At 40.1% G+C, this 21,698-nt stretch overlaps 2 protein-coding genes across 3 annotated transcripts; both read left to right on the top strand.

The window, feature by feature from the left end:
* The first annotated feature begins 2,372 nt into the window (after positions 1-2,372).
* Positions 2,373-7,836, top strand: LOC133964736 (probable nuclear hormone receptor HR38). Its single transcript, XM_062398976.1, has 7 exons — positions 2,373-2,515; positions 4,107-4,948; positions 5,507-5,636; positions 5,865-6,028; positions 6,155-6,357; positions 6,448-6,626; positions 6,714-7,836. The coding sequence occupies exons 2-7, from the start codon at positions 4,109-4,111 to the stop codon at positions 6,974-6,976; spliced, it is 1,779 nt and encodes a 592-aa protein (XP_062254960.1). The 5' UTR covers positions 2,373-2,515; positions 4,107-4,108; the 3' UTR covers positions 6,977-7,836.
* Positions 7,837-16,565: 8,729 nt separating this feature from the next.
* zgc:113184 (uncharacterized protein LOC553745 homolog) lies at positions 16,566-21,179 on the top strand. Of its 2 annotated transcripts, XM_062398964.1 has the most exons (5): positions 16,566-16,633; positions 18,264-18,353; positions 18,877-19,005; positions 19,089-19,444; positions 19,561-21,179. In XM_062398964.1, exons 3-5 carry the CDS (start codon positions 18,894-18,896, stop codon positions 19,735-19,737), a joined length of 645 nt encoding a protein of 214 aa, XP_062254948.1. In that variant the 5' UTR covers positions 16,566-16,633; positions 18,264-18,353; positions 18,877-18,893; the 3' UTR covers positions 19,738-21,179. The 2 variants fall into 2 exon arrangements, with proteins under 2 accessions (XP_062254948.1, XP_062254943.1); XM_062398959.1 differs by lacking the exon at positions 16,566-16,633 and having other exon boundaries at positions 18,108-18,353.
* Positions 21,180-21,698: the final 519 nt, after the last annotated feature.

Genomic DNA, 21,698 nt, shown 5'->3' with positions numbered 1-21,698 from the left:
CTGAAATACTGTACTTGGGTTACTTTCCATCTCTTCTACACAAGGCACCACTGTAACCATCAGCTGATTAATTTGTTGACAAGCTGACGAAAGTTCAATGAGTAGTTCTGCGTCAAAATAAGAAAAACCTTGTGTTGTATTCTTTGCCTGCAGGTTTAAATTTTACAGTTAAAACACTTTTAACAGCGCTTACGTTTAAAGACACATTAATGCTGCCTCTGCAGTTCTTAATTATATTGGCCTGCGTTTGACCTCACGTGACTGAGAAACAAAAAAGAAAGAAAGATACGTCCAGTCTAGAGTGACCCCTATCTTCCATTCATACATAAAGCACCGTTGTATTTACAGCCCAGTGTGATGATGTCTGTTAACTGCTGACCTGGAAAGTCTCATTAGCTGCTTCAGAGAAAATCTCAACCTCTCCACACCTCGAGCGACCCATCTCACTTTCTTCCTCCTTAAATAAGAAACAGGATCACGTCCCAACGTCCCCTGAGACGGTTCATGTGTTAGTGTGTGTTTTTTCCTGGTAGTTGTGGAGAAGTTATGTCACGAGGGGTATAAGGTGATGCTTAAACTGATGTTGACAAATGGACGTCTGCAGCTGAGGCCGCGACACGCATAGTGACAATTGTATGCTGATGACATAATGATAGTATGAAGTGGGGTCCGACTTCACATCTCTTGAAGTCAAAGACGTTAATTGCACTAATTTTCATACGCGGGAGGTCAAAGTAAACATCTTTGTTCCAGCTGAGGACTGATCATGTTAGTACACAGTCTGACGCTAAACTGATTTTCTACAATGATCTTTTATCGTGAAATTAACACAACAGAACCTTCATTCATCACCATTCAAAAACTGACACCTTGTCTGACAAATAAAAAGTATGATCCATCATCATATTAATGACCAATTATTAAGTATGCATCAATTTATGTTACTTTTGAAGTTTATAAGTCAAATATTTGTCTCTATCTATTTATTGTTGGTTTATAATAATGATATAATAAAAGGCAAATAATACAAACACATTGGGTTCAAAATTAACTTGTTATTGACCTTGGAAACAACAACTTATGTAGATGTTCAAATTTCCATGTTTTGATTTGGTTCAAGATTTTTTTAGATGACGTGAGTGGGTGATGAAACTTGTTCGGCGGATATTAAAAATAGATTGACCTACAGAATGACCTACATCTCATCTGCACTTTAAATCCAACATGGTCGCAAAATGTTTTAAAAGCTAATGAAGCTCATATGATGAGATGGAAAGCCCCAGAGCAGCTAGTTATGGAGCTGGAGATAAGGGTGTTTTAGCAACTGTAAAGACATGAGTTAAATCAATATGGAGAGTCAAAGTGTTCAGTGTCAAACAAGTGATAAGAAATGATGATGATGAGCCATAAGAGAAAAAAGGATATTATATTTTTCAAATATTTAACTTCACTAGTTACATATTTGGAAATGTGTTAGGGAGTATAATAAAAAAAATAATTATCTGTGGGTTGTTTACAGTGCAGATGCGGATCATTTCTTTAAGTTTGTTCTTTATTATCATTCAAGTAAAAATATATAGGTAACAATAAAGGCATGTTGTAATCAAAACATGAAATAATATAATATGATATTAACAAGACTGAGTGGTTGGGAATGATAAGAAAACGTGAAGGAGGCGATATATTAATTCCAAAACAAAAACACATAAAGTAGAAGGATGGATCTGGAATCCGAGTGCAAAGATACTTGCAAAAGAAATTTTGCTTCTTAGAGTTTGCAACGTTTCATTACAATATGTCTTGAATGGTCTTATGTTGTTCAAATATGCAAGGGAAATATGTGTTGAGATATTTGTGTGAGATTGTTTCTCCCAAACTCTGCATTTCATTCCTTCTTTTCAAACCCCCCCGGTTTATGTCTTCCGAACTTAAAGATGTTTCTTAGTTTTTTTTGTACTACCAGTGAACCAGTGCTGGAGGCTCTCGGGGGTTTCCTGGCCCTGTATGAAAACACAAGTCATATGAACGAACCCTACAGGTGTTTCCTGCGCCCTCCTGAGATAAGACCCCTCCCCTCCGTGCACAACCTGTAGGTTTCCACTCTCACCACGTCTGCACCTCTCAATCCAGGCTATTCTTAGCTCGTTCCATCCAGTTATAGCCCCACGTGAGCGCCGCTGTCGTTGACGGGTTATATTTAGCACGCACGATCCCCCCGGCTCTTGCGTCAATGGAATCCCGTACGTGCGTCACACGGAAGAACGTCGGTGCGGATCGCGGCGCTGATTGGCCGGCGTCCCGGAAAGTTCCACCGCCCCGTTCACCATATATGGGCAGGGAACCGCCCTCCCGTCGACGCAGCCAAAATAAAACAAGAGTGTGTGAAGCGCTCGGAGTTTATCGGTGTGACCCAGAGAGTGTGTGTGTGTCAGTGTGTGTGGATGAGTGTGGATCTGTCTCACTGCAGGCTGGAATAAATGAGAAGCTTCACCATCCGGATATTTACACGAATCAGGTGAGTGACAGATGTTTGTTTGTTTACATCTGGGGGGCGACGTCAGTGCTGATGTCACTTTGACTGTATTGCTCGACTTTATGTCTTAAACTGCTGCTACTACAGTCTGCTGTAAATCATATTTGAACATACAGGTATGTACACTTCACCTGGTACAACCAACTCAAACTAACAACAGCAGCCAAGCAATAAACCCTTTGTTCATTCTTTGTTGAAACGTATTATTTCCTGATTATCACCGTTGATATTACTGAGTGTCATTCAAACTATTACAAACTATAAGTCACCATACAATAGCATATAACTTTTTCAAAACTGACCATTATCACCACTAACTGAATAGTAGTTTTATGTGCACTGAATGAAACTGTCATGTAATGATGATGGAGCATTCTTGCTCTATGATAAATAGTAGTGAAGACTTTGTATGTTTTGTTATAAGTGAGTTTAATTAATTAGTGAATGTTAATCAGTTTCATAAAGGATACTTTGTTTAACTGATTAAAAGACCCCTCCTAGTAATTATACTGCTGATGATACTGTACCATGACTACTTTATACAGCTGAAAATGACTGACTGTAGCGTAAGCTAGAGCAGCAGCTGTCCACTGGACATTCTCAAGTAAATAGTTCACAGCTCACTCTGTGTTTACATATCAAAGATTTTGCTTGTTATGTGTTTCATGCAGGGGGCGTGTTACTGTTGCCATTTGAGAGGACGTAGGGAATAGGGTGTATATTTAGAAAATAAAACACATGTCGGACATTCGAGTAGAGTGACCTCCTCGTAAGTCAAACTTAATTGTAAGTTTAGAAAAAAATAACTCAGCAGTTTGGTTTAGTTTGAATAGTTTTCTTGGATCAGTCTAATGTTCTCGTGAGACGCGGAGCACATTTTGTACTGAAAAAAAAACCCCTATATAGTCAGGAAGTTACCACTTGTGGATACATGTCCATTTACCCGACCATGCACACACACACACACACACACACACACACACATGCACACACTCACACACACACACGCAAACAATAACACACATAGACAGGCTTTGCCACCCTCCCCATCTCAGCTGGCATACAGCCCACCCTGAAACCCAATCCGTAACACTCCCTGGTATAGTACCTGTGAGAGAGGGTTGCCCCCCAACTGAAGGAGGCTGCAGAGCATTAACAGCCAGTAACACTATATCTGGGAATATCGGATTCCTCAGCTGGACCACCCTCTCCATTTTCAGTAGAGGACTCGTTGGCCCTGAAGCCAGAGAGATGGCATGTTGGGGAAATGTGACTGTGCATGCTCAAGGTGCTAATGTAGGCTACTGTTTGGGTGGGTGTAGATGGAGGATTAAAAATTAAAACCTGAAGGATTAAACCAGTGTCTCAGTGTCAGTGTCAGTGCCAATATCAACAGTGCTTATTTTCAGTTGCTAATTTGTTGGTAAGGTTTTTGTTTACAATGCATTTACATACATGAAATATTTTTTTTAATTAGACATTTGCTTAGATAGTATACCATATTTATCTTACAAAGGCAGGCATCAGGGTTTATTTCCATCCATAGTAATTGTTGCTGTGCTCTCTCTCCTAGCGATGCCCTGCGTCCAAACCCAGTATGCATCCCTGCCCCATGACACCTATTTCAGCTCAGAGTTCTTGAATCCTGACCTCAGTGCCAAACTGGTGATGGACATCAGTGGCCAAAAGGACCAGCTGTCTACATCTTCCTTGCCCAGCATCAACACCTTGGTGGGAAATGGCTATGTGGGAGAGTTTGATGCTTATTCCTGCAAGATTACCACCTCTCCTCCTGCCTCCACCGTGTCATTCAATCACGTCATGGTAACTGAAAGCTCCAGCCCTCAGGTGCCGAACCAGGCCTTTAAGCTGGATGATCTCCAGGTGTACGGCTGTTACCCAGGCTCCTTTGCGTTCAGCTGCCTGGACGAAACACTGTCGTCTTGTGGCTCAGACTACTATGGCAGCCCAGTTTATGTGGCTGCCTCTCCCCCGACACCAGGCTTTCAGAACCAGTCTGCACCTACATGGGATTCCTCTTTTTTCGGCTCCTACCCCTCGGCGCCCCCCTCCTCTGGGGCTGATAAGGTTCCCATGAATCAGCAGCTCTCCTTCTTCACCTTCAGCCCTGCACCGGAGCAGCACTCTCCTCTGGGGCAGCACCAGGATGCTCAGTCAAGCCAGGACGACCCCTTCTACTTGTCTCACCAGCAGCACGTCTCTCCCCTTCATTGTGGCCCCATGTCCCTGGAGCACAGACCTCATGAGAGCCCCAGGATAGTGGAGGGGGCCTTGGTGTCCCCTAAAACCCACAACCCAGGATCCAGTGAGGGCCAATGTGCAGTTTGTGGTGACAATGCTTCCTGTCAGCACTATGGAGTCCGTACCTGTGAGGGCTGCAAAGGTTTCTTCAAGGTAAACAGATGAACTGCAAATTTCAGGTTAATCCTATGGTACAACTGGGTATGTAATTCAATATGCCAGCCACTATTGAGGAAAATAAATGGCCTAACCCGGGCTCATATTACCTTAACATAGACTTAATGGTATAAAAGTATTGTTTTGAAACAGTGACATCCGTATGTATATGACATATCTTAGTCTCAATTCCATAAAAATTCAATAATTTATGGTATTTTTATTTTAAATTTTTCTTATGTTATGTATATATGAACAAATTGAATTTGCACTGATATATTATTAGGTTTTCACGTTGTCGATATTTAAAGTCAGAATAAACTACTGAGGTATTCAGTCAAATAGGAGATTCATATGAACCATTTACCAGTAATGCACCTGCTGGTATTGCCTTAGATACATTTGACCCCAATGACATTGACTGAATTCAAAAAATTGTTAACTTGACATAAGATAGTAGTCATACTTATTGGTGTGCTCCAATAATGTATAATTTCATATACGTGCAGTAATATGAACTGAAAGGATAATGTAATTTTCTTCCATGTTCAACAGCGAACTGTACAGAAGAATGCAAAGTACGTGTGCCTTGCTAATAAAGACTGTCTGGTGGATAAGAGAAGGAGAAACCGCTGCCAGTTCTGTCGTTTCCAGAAATGTCTCGTGGTGGGAATGGTCAAAGAGGGTAAGACTTTTCAAACTCTATTAAAGCTTTCAGTGAAGTGACTGATGATGATTTAGCTCGTGAAACCAATGCTAGAAATGACACATGACATATGGAACCGGAGCCTGACACTGTCAACTGCAGAAAAAGGGAAACTGATACATCAGTAGTTTGTTCATGTGGTGGGGTGCAGCGACGGCCGTGAGAGAGTCACAAACATGTACTGATGGTGTTCCTCTCCTCTTAAAGTTGTTCGCACGGACAGCCTTAAAGGTCGCCGGGGTCGTCTGCCCTCTAAACCCAAGACTGTGTCCGAGGCTTCGTCCACGACCCCCAGTGTCAACATCATTTCCTGTCTCGTCAGAGCACATTTAGACTCAAACCCAACCACTGGAAAGCTTGACTACTCCAAGGTAAATCTCAACAGCCTGTCCAGAGCTCAGACTGGTTACATTATGCAGGATCAAAATAAACACAGCAAACAGTTTACTGAAAATCATCTTTAGTAACACAGACCCTTCCTTTCTGCCCCTCTGCAGTACCAGGAGCAAGTGGACGACCTGAAAGAAAAGGAGGACGCTGGGGACATTCAGCAGTTTTATGACCTTCTCACAGGCTCCTTGGACGTGATCAGAAAATGGGCTGAAACCATCCCAGGATTCACAGACTTCTGCACCGAGGACCAGGAGCTGCTCCTGGAATCTGCCTTCGTTGAGCTCTTCATCCTCCGACTCGCCTACAGGTTGGTTTCTTATGGTTCAGAAAAAAATTATGTCAACAGTTTTTTCACTGTCAATGCTTTGATCGTACTAATGGCTGGAAAACTGCACAGGTCAAATCCAGAGAAGAGCAAGTTAATCTTCTGCAACGGCGTCGTCCTACACAGACTGCAGTGTGTTCACAGTTTCGGTGACTGGATCGACTCCATCATGGATTTCTCCCAGAGCCTTCACCGCATGAACTTAGACATCTCATTGTTTTCCTGTCTTGCGGCGCTGGTTATCATCACTGGTGAGAGAGCCTTTGTTGTCAGTTTCACAGCATATCAATATTTAAAACCAGGACTGTGTTTCTTATATGAGCATCTTTCGCACCCAGATCGCCATGGCCTCAAGGAGCCCAAACGGGTGGAGGACTTCCAGAATCATCTCATCACCTGTTTAAGGGAACACGTGAACGGAAACGGATCAGAACCAACCAGGACCCAGCCCAACTATCTCTCTCGTCTTTTGGGCAAACTCCCCGAACTGAGGACTCTGTGCACACAAGGCCTGCAGCGCATCTTTTACCTGAAACTGGAAGACTTGGTCCCGCCTCCACCTATTGTGGAGAAGATCTTTCTGGATACTCTGCCATTCTGAAACACTCATGAACACAAATGTTTAATTTGTAAAAATGGCAGACACACGGGAGGAGGAAGGCTGAGGTTTGATCACTGAACTCTACTGGTGAACCTTCGATCGTCACACTGACCTGTGTGGCACTGTTCAAGAGACCATTATTTTTCTAACATCAAGGTCTAAAACGGGAAATGGTACCGGTGTAAGGACATGGACATTTATTTCAGTTTTGTCAAAGAAACATCTGAAAAAGTAATAACCGTTCAGGACCGGGTTTATATATATTTTTGTGTGCATTTATAAAATGACTTTATTGCTGTGCTTTCTGTGTGAATGTTGCTATGCAGCTGAAAAAAAGACATGTGTATTTGGGGGGATGCAATGCAGTGTTACATACTCAGAAACACACTAATTTCTTAAAAAGCATGTTTTTGAAATAGCTTTCTGACCCCATTAAGAATATGAGATGGTAGATCACAGAATCACAAGAACTGTGGACTCCTACTTCGTTTACTCATTTCTATGTCTCACAGTTTCAGTCGTAATCGTGCTCCTGTGGAAGGTCTTGGACCAAAGTTTACTCTTATTTTGATACTATCAGCGACAAACCTTATTGCCTTTAGCTACACACAGTGTTCCACCTTAACTCTTGTGCTGCCATCTTGTGACACCTTGTAAAGGCTGGTGCTGGCGGAGACCCTGTTAGGCAGAAATTCCCTGTGGTAACAAGAACAAAAATGGACTTGTTCATTGAAAAGTGCCTTTTAAAACCCTCAGTCCACGAAACCGCATTGAGCGACACTAAGTGCATTTTCATTCCAAGCATTACATACAGGCAGCTGCACAAGTTACAGACATGAATAAAGTATGTCACCATCTGATCTCCTCTATGATGAGTATGATTTCAGGTCTATGTCAGATTAATATTTGAGTATCAATGTACAGTTTGAGAGAGCTTACAATACTTGAATATCACTGCCCACTGATAAACTGGATGAGCATGAAGTGATGAATGGTGGTTATGGATCTTCAAGAATTAAAAGTTTTAACTTGAGCCATCGATGTTTAGATTAAATGACACAGCTAGAGTATACAAGGAAAAACCCCACAATGTTTGAAGCATCCACAGAGATCTTATGTTGGACCTGAACTCATCCTTACAGTTGTTACACACAGACACTTCATCTTTCATATGTTTCCTCACCTCTGCTGTCTTCCACACTCTTCTGAATCGTATTGGTTTTTTATATGTTGGATTTATTTTTTACATTTTCCATCAAAATAAACTAAAGAAATGCAGTATCTTATGTGATCACAGTGAAATGTGATGAGACGAGCAGCTACGGGCACTTCATTCACATTGTTCAGATAGTAAGAAGGATGCATCTTTCAGCCTACTGTGTGAGGTTTGTTTGGAACATGTGTGTGGACCTGTACGAAATATAAATATATATATATATATATATATATACTGCCAGGGCTTTTGTAAAATTGTTCAAAAGAATTCAGAGACAGAGAATATTTGATAATAAATGTGTCTAAAAACAAACCATTGACTTCATTCTAATGTTTGGAAATAGAGGGATTTCCTTTTAGTCCCAAGTCACATTGTCTTCATCTTTAGTTTTGTATGGTTTCATTTGTTAAAGATATAATAGTCAGTTCCTCCGTATTTGTTTGAGTTTCATTTCTATTATATACATTTTTTTTTCTTCTGTTTTAGTCCTTGCTTTGCCATTTTTCCTTTTTTTAGGTCAAAAGATATTATAGGTGACAAAATATAAACATTTTGAACATTTCATAATACTGTGTATTTTTTTAAATCATCAACTTATTCTACGCAGAGACGCAAAACCAACGGTCTGTTAATTTATCCAGTCATACTTTTGGGCTTCCTCATCCTCCACAGACCCACTCTGTTCTACTGATGTTTTAAAACTAAACACATGTCATGAAACCGCAGAGTGGTCTCAAACAAAAGTTACGCAAACAGGAGTATATTTGGCAATTGTTGGAGCCATTTCAGTTTCGGATTTGATTTATATGTTGACAACAGCAGGACAGTTTATGTGAGATCAATGCCAATGTGTCATTGTGTCCATGGGAATCTCCGTAACTTCAGTGACTGACCTTTGACCCTTTGCTGCCGTGCCACCATGGAAGACATGGAAGCTCCGCAAAAGTGAAGCCAAAGAGTCTCGATCGTCATCTGGTCATAAAACCCACCTCCTCCATGTTAATGCATGGGAGATATCGTCTGAACTAAAAAGTCAAAACGCATTGCATCAATACGGTTTCTGTTATTTTACGTGGTTCTTATCCTATGATGTATGTTCATGTGTTTTATTTTAGCCTCACTCCTGGATAGTTGGAGGAATCTTTACCTACAGTCTATGGTGATACAGACATTTACATTTTCATCTCAGCTGGTACTTGAAGAAAAGAAAGTCTATTTGACTGTGCTGCAGCCTGTTACATATCAATGTGATGTAAAGTGACCAAAAGTGTTCCTTCATCTCCTCTTCACCAGGTCTGTGTTGTCCTGCCGCACATGGCGCTAACATTGGCAACATCCCCGACCAGAGGAAGCCAACACCGTCGCGCTCTCAGCCACAGACTGCAGCACTGGCTGCATTCAGCCGCTCGACACCTGATCCCACTGTACACCACATGGCGGTCATCTGGATTTTGGGGTTGGCAGACAGAATGGAAAAAAGGGACAAGGGGAGAAAAGAGGAGGAGGCAATATGAAAGCTAGCTTGCATTGAGGTGTTCATTATGGTAGAAAATGGCAAGCATGCCGCCAAAAGTCAGCTGTAATGGGAATGGCAGACGAAGAGAGTTTCATAAGGAGGATATGACAATTCAGAGAGTTCCTTTTGTTGTTAATAAAACTGTTTTTAATTAGATACAAAATTCCAACCCAGTAATGATAAAGATAGCTGGGAAATTAAAGGGAAAATCTGTGTCGATGCCTACACAGAAAGCACGAGGGGTGCCTGAATGCCTGTGGGTGACGTAAAACTGAACATCTAGGGGAGATTTTGATCCGACTTCAGTGTCCCTTGGAAATATGTTCACATTACACAACTCAGCACTTCAAGGTGTTTATGTCCAGCTCCAACCTTCTGTCGTTGGTCCTTTGGGTGGCGTGGTGGAAAGTAAGAGTATGGCCATCACAGTGGTGACTATACATGCCTGACTTCTATTTCGATGAGTCCACGTTCCATCACAGAACTGGAGTTCACGTTAACTTTTCTTCCTGGTTGAGTTGAACTTAACCAAGTCCAGTTGACCAATTTTTTACCACTAGGATCTAACGTAAAGATGGTTTAAGGATCATTTCAAAATCACTCTTTTCAAAATCTTAACTATTGAGAAGAGTACTTACCAGAAATTGTAGAGATTGTATATTTAAAAACCCATGTAAAAAATGCAGTGTCACTGAAGTTTGTTTGCTGGGTTGTCAAATATTGTCATTGTGTTAATAGGGCTGGTAAAGGGGCCGATAGGAATCAATATGCTGAGGAGCAGTAGTGTGCTTATAGAGGCCTGTGAGGCTAAAAACGGATGACATTTGCTTTTTTTCTATGACTTGTCACCCCTATGTATCTCATGTTTGAACTTGCTGTGTTCCTTGTCACCATCTTTTTCCCAAAGTGGAAAGTGACCATCTGGATCAGCCATTGGCCCCTTAACTTTTAAACAGTGCCCCAACATGGAAGACTCAGCATTCAGGAACAAAGTGTAGTGTTACACCCTGCCGATTGGGACACCATGTTCTGACCAGTAATATGTGGCTCACTTGTCAAGGTGATTTGTTGCACAAACATGCTGAGCTACATGTTTTACACTTTGCTTCTGCAGACTCTCCGAATGCACAGGAACTACATGAGAGCATGTGAAATGTTTGCTGTATCATCGAGAAATGTTCATATTACTCAATAATCTAAATTTAAGTATTATATCATGATTAAAGATTCTTGACTTTACTTGAATATCTTATGTTATACATGACACATTGACTTACTAGTTACTCTGCAGGATAAACCAATAATGTGCTTATAAAGTATGACGTACTGTGTTTTCATAATTCAACAGTACATCAAGTAAATGAAATGACCAACTCCAACATTAAAATGCTGAAATCAAATTGCTCAGTTACAATACTAAGCGTCGACAGCCTTGCTAGTTTAAAAGTTCTGTACTGAATTTGGCTGCAATACACCTGGAGTCAACAGGTGGTTCTCAAAGAATTGGAGCTAAACAGTAAAATTAAATATTCACACTTTCTCGTGACAAAATGGCCCCAAATTGTATTTAGATTTCAGAATATATATTGTTGATAACATATCAGGATTGACAGATTATTGTTTCTTTGTTTTATTTCGGGCAGGGACATTTTGCACAAATTGATTTGAAATATTTCACCAGACAATTCCCTTCAGATCCAGAAATAGGAGCCGTTCAGCTGGAGGAAAAGTCAGTTTATCACTAGAATCATCGGGCTTTATACTCTAAGGGCGATACATATATTCAAACTATTTCATGGTTACTGATCTGATAGTTGTATGTCAGTCTGGTCTGAAGTGGTGGACATGTGATCGTCTGACACAACCATCAACCAACTCACAGGGCTAAAAATAATCCAGCAAAATATTATATTCAACACTACCAGGGGACATTATTATACTGATATACCATGGGCCTGAGCTTTTCAAAATTAAAACAATTTGGAAAACATGTGACATACACATAAAAAAACTAATTTGAGCCCAAATTCTGATCACTGCAGTGCCTCCATATTCAGTTAAGTGGATCATTGATTGTATTTTTGATTGAATGGACATAAGAATCATGCACAAATGTGCATTGCTCGTCGTGTCTAGTGGTGTGTTAAAACATAAAACATAATAGTGTTCAATTTTAAAGTGATATTTATTTGTGCCATAATACCACTGTGTACTTTTACTTGTATTATTATAAAAATGTTTATCTTTTCACAATTGTCTACAGAATCATTTAAATTCATCAAAGAAATCTCATTTGTAATTGTGAGATATATTCACAGAGAACTTCACATCATGTTAGAGTTGAGTGTGTGTGTATGTGCGGCATTATACAGAGAGAAAGAGAGACAGGGAGACAGAGAGACAGAGAGACAGAGAGACAGAGAGACAGGGAGACAGAGAGACAGGGAGACAGAGAGACAGAGACAGAGAGACCTAGAGACAGAGAGAGAGCAGCTGATTTGTGAAGAGGATATTGTTCCAGCAGGAGGAAAGCTAATGGGTTTGTTTGTGAGGATGTTGCACCTGTCGTTTATTGATGGACTGAGCTGTAAATAACTTTATGAAGCTGTTTAATGCTCTGTGTGGGCCCCTGTGCTTCTTCGCTCTCCAATCCCCTCTATGCGTTGATGATGCACACACACCCACACCGGCGCTCATATTGTTCTGCTGATATGCATCAAATTAACAGCTCCCCACAGTGCAGAACAATGAAGACAAAACAATGCATTGTGGTATGTAAAGGCAGAAATATTGAACAAAGTCTCATGTTCATCCAAAAACAGTCATTTGTTTACGGACAGTATATTTGTGCAACAGTGCTGATACATGTGTGGGTGTGTTGTCGAGTGTGGAAAACCCTCTGAGTGTATTTATAGCAGGCTATTGTTGAGCCCATAGAAACCTCTGTAATTGGATCGGGTCTTGCTCACTAAGAGGGAGTCTGGTGATAAATGAGTTGGCAGACGTCATTGCTCAAGCCATCTCTGTGATAGCTGTGCGCCCCACATCACCGTCTTGAGCTCTTAGTCCCCACAGGATTAAATTCATAAGTGAATGGTGAGCCCGCTGACTTATCATTCTGAAAAGTGCTAGAGGAAGGGATGGTGGAAAGCAATTTGCTCTGGGACATTAAATGGCCGTCATTGTTGTCTCCCTTGGTATTAACTTGAATTTAGCCCTTCAACGACAAATATCATATTTCGAGTCTTAAAATTACAATTTGCTCTTATTTTATTTTAACGGAGAGGTCAAAAGAAAGACCACACCAAGAAATAATTCATCTTACACCTGTTCATTGCAGGGCTGAACGTTACCTCTGCAAATCTAGGATGAAATATAGAGCGAAAAAACACAACACAGGTAGAGAGAGAAGAAACACAAAGAGATTACTCCCTGTTTTATATTATAAACCATATGCTTATCACATTGCTGCTTTAGAAAAATGTATTAGTGTAATAAGATGTGAAGACGCTGCCTGAAATGTATAGTTAGCAATAAAAAACGATATCCTGAGTGTGCATGTGTGTGTGTTCATGTGTATCTCACTGTGTTGGAAACTTCTCTCTGCTCAGCCAGAGAATATGAGAATGTTACAATTATAAAACAAGATTGACAGGATGGATAGTGTTGCACCAGCAGATGACAGTTCCTGGCTGCATGCCTGGAAGTTATTCACAGCGAAGTGCACACACATAGACACACAGGAGTTCAGAGAGACCCAACTGGGTGATCAAGTGCAAAGATACCGCGATATGGGGGCTAGTGGACAGGGTGTGGCGTGTATGTGGTTATGTGTGTATGTCTGTGTGTGTGTGTGTGTGGGGGGGGGGGGGGTTCAAGGTCAGAGCAAGCACATAGTGCAAACAAGCAAACCCACTGACACAGAACGGTGGTATAAGATACAACACACATATAAATAACAGCAACAACGTACACAAAGACTCTTTAACCAAAAGCTGTGTTAACTTTTTACACCCGAAATTACAACCATTATGATGTGTAGCCCTTTGTGAGCAGTTTTCAACACGTCGCATTAAGAGCTTGGGACGTGATAAAGCATCACACATGTCCTTGGATACATGAGGAGCTGTTATAAATAGAGACTAACATACAGACTTTCACGCAGTGTAAGGACAGACCCTGCAGCTCCTTTACTTTTGTTCAGTGATTTGTACAGTCTCTTCTCCATGCCCAGTATCATGTGCCAGATAACAGCTGTTGATACATTTTCTTTGCCACAGTCTTGACATATTGTCTTACCATTCTTTTAAATTTTTTTCCTGACATGAATGGAAATTTATAAAGATTTTCCAGACAATACATAATGACATTTTTGACAAGAGATATATGAAGATATATCAATCAATACACTTAACATGAATACATAATCTATTATATTAACACTGTATTTGAGTATTTAATGTAATATATTTAGCTTTGGGGGAATCTGTGCACAATAGTAATGTTAAAGGACCAAGGTGATTGTATTGGTGACCTTCAGCAGTCTTCTTGTCCTGATTTCTCAAACTTGTGAGCTATTAATTAATCTACCGAACTAGAATGGTACTCAGTGGAGCGTATGCCACTGCCAAGGCCCACCAGTCCCCTTCAATCTTAACAAGCTACCACAATTCTCACATACTCACAATTAGCAGTTCCCAAATGTGTCTGATATTTCAAATCAAGATTCATTCATTATTCCTGGGGAAAATGTTGAAATATAAGGATAACTGTGCAAATATTTTTGAGGATTACTTTTGTGTTCCCTTGAAAGGGTTACAAATTACCTCCTAATTCCCTCTGAACCATAAGTAGAGGGTGGCCTGGGCCCCAGGCATTGTGGTCACTTAATATGACAACCTTCCACCAAGTTTCTTACAGTGGATTTTGTGTAATCTTGTTTACAAACAAACTAACAAAAAAACTAAAACAGAAAGGGGTAAAAACATAACCACAGTAAAATCAGTGTAGTTACGAGTTCCAAGGTCAGCAAGCAGATAACGTGTTTAACAACACAACAAAATCATTTAAATAAAACATTGAGTCGTACATAGTAACAACTGACAACAGAGAGGACAACAATTTAACTGTATCCTCTAGGATAAGAGTCGACCTGACAAAGAAACTCCCAGGACGAGAGAGATGACAACTTCCATACTTAGAGTTACATAAGAAGGCCGGAGCAGAAGGAGCTGGTCCCCCTCTGCGATCACGAGGGGCTGGCTGTGAAGTCAGCTGTCAGGGGTTTGACCCTGAGGGCAAAAACTGCTGCTCCTCCTAAGTGGATAGATGGCATGGAAGATACACTGCCACCCACAGGACTCCGCTGCCTTGGTGTTAGTCTATTTTTTCCATGCAGAATGCCAACCCCGAAGGCCCAGTAGGACAAACACACACACAAACACACACAAACACACACACGCACACACACACACACACACACACACACACAAACACACACACAGACACACACACACACACACAGCTACCCTTATTATGAAAATAATAATAGAAATTCATGGATCTCAGTTTACGGAAAAAAACAGACATGATGATCAACAGAGATTTCTTCTAGCGCTGCCATGTGGTGCATATTTGTGATTGAATTATTTCTTCTAAAGGAAGAGGCGGATTATCACAGGGCAAAAATACAGAGACAAACAACCAGTAACGCTCACTTTCACAACTACACTCAATTTGTTGTCTTTGAATAACCCAAACCCCGTCTGCATGTCTTTGGATGGAGGAAGCTGGAGGACCTGAGGTAAACCTTAACACCGGGAGAATATTCACACTCCACACAGAAAGACCCCATCCATCACCAAGTAGTGGCATTGTGATGGTTGCCTCTTCGCTTCAGGTAAACTTCACGCTAAGCACTGATATGTAAATAGCATGCTAACATATTCAATTAACTACTCCACTATTTATACCTTCATCATTATGCTATAACTCAAACTGCCAGCATTCAGCCCACTGCTGTGTACAGCCAGACTGAGCGGGACAATGGGTAAAATGACTGTTTACCAACAGTTAGATCAGTTTACCTCCACAGAGCGATCAGGTGTCTCTCAGCTCATTGTTCTGTATTACTCTATTTGCTCTTGGCAAACTTGTTTTTGATTTTTTGTGACAGGCTGCACCACCTGTCACAAAAAATTGGAATGAACACAGACTGCCACGGATTGTTAGGACCTACTTACAGTCATTGGTTTTGTGAACCTCTGGGAAAGTTTGCATTGTGTCATAATTCAACTGACACTTGCAGGCTGGTTGTAGTATTTATGACTTTTAGATTGCAAACGTATGAGACAAAATAAATAAATACTACTAGTACTACTACTATTAATAATAATAATAATAATAATAATAATAATAATAATAATAATAATAATAATAAAGAGCATTTAGGGAGAATTTAAAATGTACAGAAAATGTAAATTCCTAATTAATTTAAAATGTACACAATCTGTTATCAAGCTGACTTTCGTTGTAGTGTCTGGTCACACTTATCTGGAGGGTGTAAGGTTGTTTTGATCTAATCTCACAATACTGGCCTTTAAAACAAAAAGCTGTAGTGATACTATATTCATATTGTTCCTTTTGGTGATACTCCAGCTGTTCTTTGGTGCTTTCCCATATTTTCACTTTCCCAGTTAAAGGTCTCCTGAACAACTGAAACTTCCCCGAGAGGTCGCGACTTTTATTTTGAAGGTTGTTAAACGGGAAGTATTAAACAGGTAAACCCTGATGACATAATCAGAAAAAAATTTACCTCAGGTCCAATGAGGAGGGGAAGGATGAGGGAGAGGAGGGATCACATAATCACCACCTCTGTCAGTGTCTGTGTGTCACTCTCTGTTGGGAACCATCTAGTAGCGTTAACGTAAGTAAACTTTATCTTTATGAATGATTCATACAAACACGTCTCATATAAACACGTCTCATATAATACATCATATGATCTCTGTGTCACAGCTGTCAAGGAAGAAACAACAAAGAACTACTCTCACTTTAAAGTGAAATTGAAACAGAACAAAATGAAAGCAGAAGATGAAGGATAAATTGAGCCGCTTGAGGGCGATTCACTGCTAATTGTCAAGACATTAATAACAAGCAAACTAAAGGGAATGAATGAGACTATAACATGGCATTCAATGTGGGGAAAAGAGAAGGTAAGAAGAAAAGAGCATCGCCCATAAGGAGATATGTTCATACAGAGCACTTCACAGGAGAGGAGGCTGTTGTTTTGACTGGATGGGTAGCACCTTTCAAAACACAGTAACAATAGGAAACAATTGAAAGCAATTTGAGGATCACAAAGCGATAGAACACAGACAAAGACAGAAATACATAAATGAGTAAAACGATTTTAAAAATAAATTATAACAGACGATCAGAACTAGGAGAAAGAAGACATAGTAAATGTAAAAGTAAAAAGAAAGATTTCAGTAAATGCAAACAATATAAATACATACAACTCAGTTAACTTCATGTCTGACTTTTATCCATCTAAGTATCCTTATGTCAGAGATGAGACATGAAGACATTTATCTGTGAGGGCTAATCAATCACTGGGACACATGTCATACTTATAGTAAGCAGTGGTGTAGAGTAACTAACTACATTCAAGTATTGAGCTTAATGCAGCTTTATAAATAAATACCAAAGTACTAAACACGGTTCCAAGGGGTCCTTGAAATCCTTACATTTTTGAAGAAATAATTTAGTTTTTTTAAATGATTTAGAAAACAGACATAAATTGATAGAGGTCATTGAAAAGACTTGAATAAATATGTTTTTCTTTACGTAATTTGTATTAAATAAAGTACATGGTGCAGTTGTAAATAATAATTAAACAATTTCACTTCTTTTGATCAACTAATTCATGATGATAGCTTTTTCCAACAGTTACCATTAAACCATTAGACAAAACTTGTTTTAGTGCACCTTGATGAATACCAGCAGTGGTCATAATAAAAGTATTATTATTATTGTAACATTTCACTGGCCTTAGCTATATAATCCCTTCAGGAAACCTTCATATTCCTCATTTCTCTCCATGACAAAAACGTTTCTCAGTAAAAAATTGCGTCACATCCTTTGCAAGCTGCAGAGAAAATAAATCAACTAGTTTAAACTGAGACAAATAATGTGCTCTTTTATATAAGAAAGGAAACCTGGCTCTATCTTAATTAGAGTTGATGCTAGACAATACACAGCATATGTCACATAAGAGTGTAACTGAGAGTCTGTGACGTTCATTTATAACTAAGGGGGTTTCACTTCTTGTTTTTTCAAGAGCTACTTCCTCATGTTTAACAGTTCCCTGTCGCAATGCATGTTACATTAGTAAAGCATAATTTCCATGAGCTCAACAGGAAAGAAGAAACTTAATCACTGGTGTTGTTGGTAAAGAGTCATCGGCAGAACGGATTTCACTGTCACACATTTGTCTTAGGCTGTGGAATAAAGTCTGGATTTAAATGCTGTGTCTGATTCCTTGACAAGAACAGGAAGCTCAGTGCAGGAGGATCGACAGACATCTCACATCTGTAAGGAATGATAGGAGTCCTGAACTCAAGCAGCAGAGTGTGCAGACGAGGGTAAGTACATCTCTGCTGATTTTTCTGAAATGAACTGTTTGAATGAAATATATGTGAAATGTATGATTTTATTGCCATTGCTTAATATGTTTAGGTAGAATCTGTTATATAACGTATTATCTGCAAGTACAGTCTATAACCTGAAAAAGTAACACAGTCAGCACAACTACCTGATACACGGAACAAAAAAAACAAAGGATCGAAAAGAAGATTCTTGATTTATCTGAATCAAGAATCTTCTGGTGATCGTGTTTGTGCAACTGGGTGGAAAATGACAGTTAAACATACTCAGAATAAACAAGTTAAGAATTATTAATACCGGTGTTTCCAACGAGAGGGTGTGGTGGTCACTGAATATGAATCATATACTGAGGCCTTTGAATGTGATATGTGAAAGGCAAACTCCGGAAAATGGCTGAAGCCAATTATTTCATGTTCATGTCTGAGTAGAGCTGTTGTTTCGAATGTGTTCCGAATTTAGCTACAGTTAGAAGGTGCACCTTTATGTGCTGTGTATCTGCAGATCCCTGAGCTGGTGGCATGGAGGAAGCCTACAGTGAACTGTACCAGCAGTTCCTTCGCCTGAGGTCGCTTTGTCTGAGACAAGCTGCTCTGTTGCATCAACTCACAACAGCACTGCAGAAACAGCAAGGTCCATATAATTCCTAAACCTGATTCTCAAAAACATGAGTCTGTCATTATTCATCAAACTAATTCACAACTGTCCTCCTGCAGGCGCCACTGTTCCCAATGGAGAGTTAAGCTACATGCTGTCCATCCCCTTCCAGGGCAGCCAAGCAATCCCTGTGCTCATCCCTGAAAAGCTTCAACCGATGAACGAAGCACCAAAGTGTTGCGACCATCAGGTCTCCAGAAATGTGTACACTTTTTCGGATCTTCTCGGGGAAGATATGTCCAAGCTCTGCATGGATTTGCCTCTGCAGAGTGAGGAGGATGGAAAGTTAGAGCCGAGGGTTGCACCTCTGTCAACCCTGGACTCCTCCAGACCGCATGGAGCCTTATCTGGTGAATCAAAAAATCCTGGGCAGGCAGATCATCGTGGTAGAGACAGGACTGTGCACACATCGAGGGTAGGTGTCCTCAGCAGAACAACATGCCACTCGTAGCCATCCTCCAGTCTGCCCTGACATTTTTTAACATGTTCCCCCTCTCTAAGTCCTTGTCGTGTGCTCTGTGTTTGGATCAGTTTCCTGCGACAGACAGGCGGTCCCGTGTCATGGACTTCATGAGCCAGCCCGGTGGGCTACTGATGTCAGACGTGGCGCTGCAGTCACATGTCTGCGACTTCTGCCAGGCGGTCTTCCCCGGAGACTCAACCACCAAAGGAGAGTTCATACGACATCTTCACACCCACATCAGCTAGATGGTGCGGACCATGCATCTGGTCCTGATAGATGAGTGATGAGTGTTTGCATGATGTGTTTGAGCAGGTAAATCTCAGTTAACCTGATCTCTGGAAACAACAGAGTAGCAGTTTGCCTGTTAACTGAACTGGGCAGATTGTTCTTGAGGGTGTAAAGTGAAGGGTTGAAATAGACTCCCTGTGCTCACATCTAAATTCAGTGGGGACATATTGTATTTTAAAAGACATAGTAAACCTAAATTACACAACATTATATCTTCCACTATAGTATAGCCATGGTTTGATTAGTCAATGTTTTGAGATGTCATTCACTGAGATTTATGCCTTTACGCAAATGCGTGATAACAAAATTTAATTTGTTGTGCTGACAACCTTGAAGTATTACATATAAGTAAAATGGCTCTGAACACAGCACATAAGTCTGCTAATGCCCAACATCATTAAAATTCACAGATCTTGATTTTTATTTGGATCTGTACCATTTTACACACACCCATAAATATCCTAAATATCAGTCATCTTAACATGACTGATTTGTTTATTCTACATCCATGAATAATTGTCTGGGAAATCAAGGAAAATGTTGCAAAATGTCCTATCTCGCAATGTTTAAGCAATTAAAAATCAGTCCTTGATCTGCCCCAAGATCAGAATCAAGACCAAAGATTTATGAGATCTTTCCTGACCCATCCTTCCACCAAGTTTAATGGTAATCAGCTCCGTAGGTCTTATGTAATCCTGCTACATTACAGACAAACTAACAAAACAGATGTAGAAAACCACATCTCTTATTCAGTTATTCTGGACTCTCTACAGACATATCAGTATACAGTTCCTACAGAGACTTCCTTAAATATTAACCAAAGCCAGCTCACTGTTTAAACCATGTAATTTAAGGTGCCTTTCAGAACAACAGCCTATTATAGTGTGTATGCATGTCCATATAGTTCCTACTCTGATAATTTCACTTTGTAACCACTCTTATATTTGATATGTCATTTAAAATCATCAATATTTCATCTAGACTGATCGTGATCAACCCGGGTGTATACTATGGTACCTGTGACTTTTGCACCTTTAAGTTCCAAGAAATACTTTGAGTGCTATGGTGAATATAAATATCCAGACCTCACAAGACATGTGTTTGATGAACACCCTGATCATGAGCAAAAATATAATAACCCTAACCCTAACCCTACATAAAAGCATCTCCAGGGGATTAAAGAATAAACAGACTAATAATCTGTCATGTTTAGGTATTTATATCTGAGATATTATTGTAGTTGTTTTGAATGGTTATTATGATGGAATAATTCAGTGATGTCAGCATTGTACAGCAGCATAAGTCTTGTTTATATTTAAGTACCTGCTTGAAGACATTTTTGTTTTGCTCTCGCTTCGCTATTGGTTATGAATAATTAAAAAGGGTCAGTTGACTCTAACCAGTGATTGTCGCATCTTTATTTAACTGTAACTTTGCTTGCCTGCAGATTTTTTGATCAACGCTTTTATCCTTGAAGATAGTGTCTTTTCACTGTGAACATTCACTTCCTCTACCCTGTCTTTTGTTTACAGCACCTATTACATTATCTAATTAATGATAAACTCACATTTATCAGCTTTGTACACATTTTTGACTTTGCAGACATTAAATATTGCCCACATGTGTACACAGTGGACACAGCTCATTGTGTTTAGGAGCATACTCTACAATCTATCAAGATATTTATATTTTTCTTTGCCAGTAAAGTGCTTTTTAAACATTTGCTTTGAACCAATCAGCTGTCTGCTGCTCGGCTCTGTGTTGCAGAGGAAAGAGCCTGAGCTGAGAATAGACTCAGACATTTAACTCCCTAATTAATGGCGCTGACAGCTGATTGATGGCAATGCCTCCTATGGTCTGTAGCCACACGCTGCTTTCATCATCACAATAAAGAACCAATTCACATGTTATTGCTCTT

This window comes from Platichthys flesus, chromosome 2 (genome assembly GCF_949316205.1).
Source record: "Platichthys flesus chromosome 2, fPlaFle2.1, whole genome shotgun sequence".
In the NCBI taxonomy this organism is placed as follows: Eukaryota; Metazoa; Chordata; class Actinopteri; order Pleuronectiformes; family Pleuronectidae; genus Platichthys; species Platichthys flesus.
This window is presented reverse-complemented; position numbering and strand designations above follow the sequence as displayed.

Excerpts from the sequence above, each read along its gene's own strand:
- LOC133964736 (XM_062398976.1), top strand. The coding sequence starts at position 4,109 with ATGCCCTGCGTCCAAACCCAGTATGCATCCCTGCCCCATGACACCTAT. Across the intron at positions 4,949-5,506 it reads GCTGCAAAGGTTTCTTCAAG|CGAACTGTACAGAAGAATGC; the intron begins GTAAACAGATGA and ends CATGTTCAACAG. Across the intron at positions 6,029-6,154 it reads GAAAGCTTGACTACTCCAAG|TACCAGGAGCAAGTGGACGA; the intron begins GTAAATCTCAAC and ends GCCCCTCTGCAG.
- zgc:113184 (XM_062398964.1), top strand. The coding sequence starts at position 18,894 with ATGGAGGAAGCCTACAGTGAACTGTACCAGCAGTTCCTTCGCCTGAGG. Across the intron at positions 19,006-19,088 it reads AGCACTGCAGAAACAGCAAG|GCGCCACTGTTCCCAATGGA; the intron begins GTCCATATAATT and ends GTCCTCCTGCAG. Across the intron at positions 19,445-19,560 it reads GGACTGTGCACACATCGAGG|TTTCCTGCGACAGACAGGCG; the intron begins GTAGGTGTCCTC and ends TGTTTGGATCAG.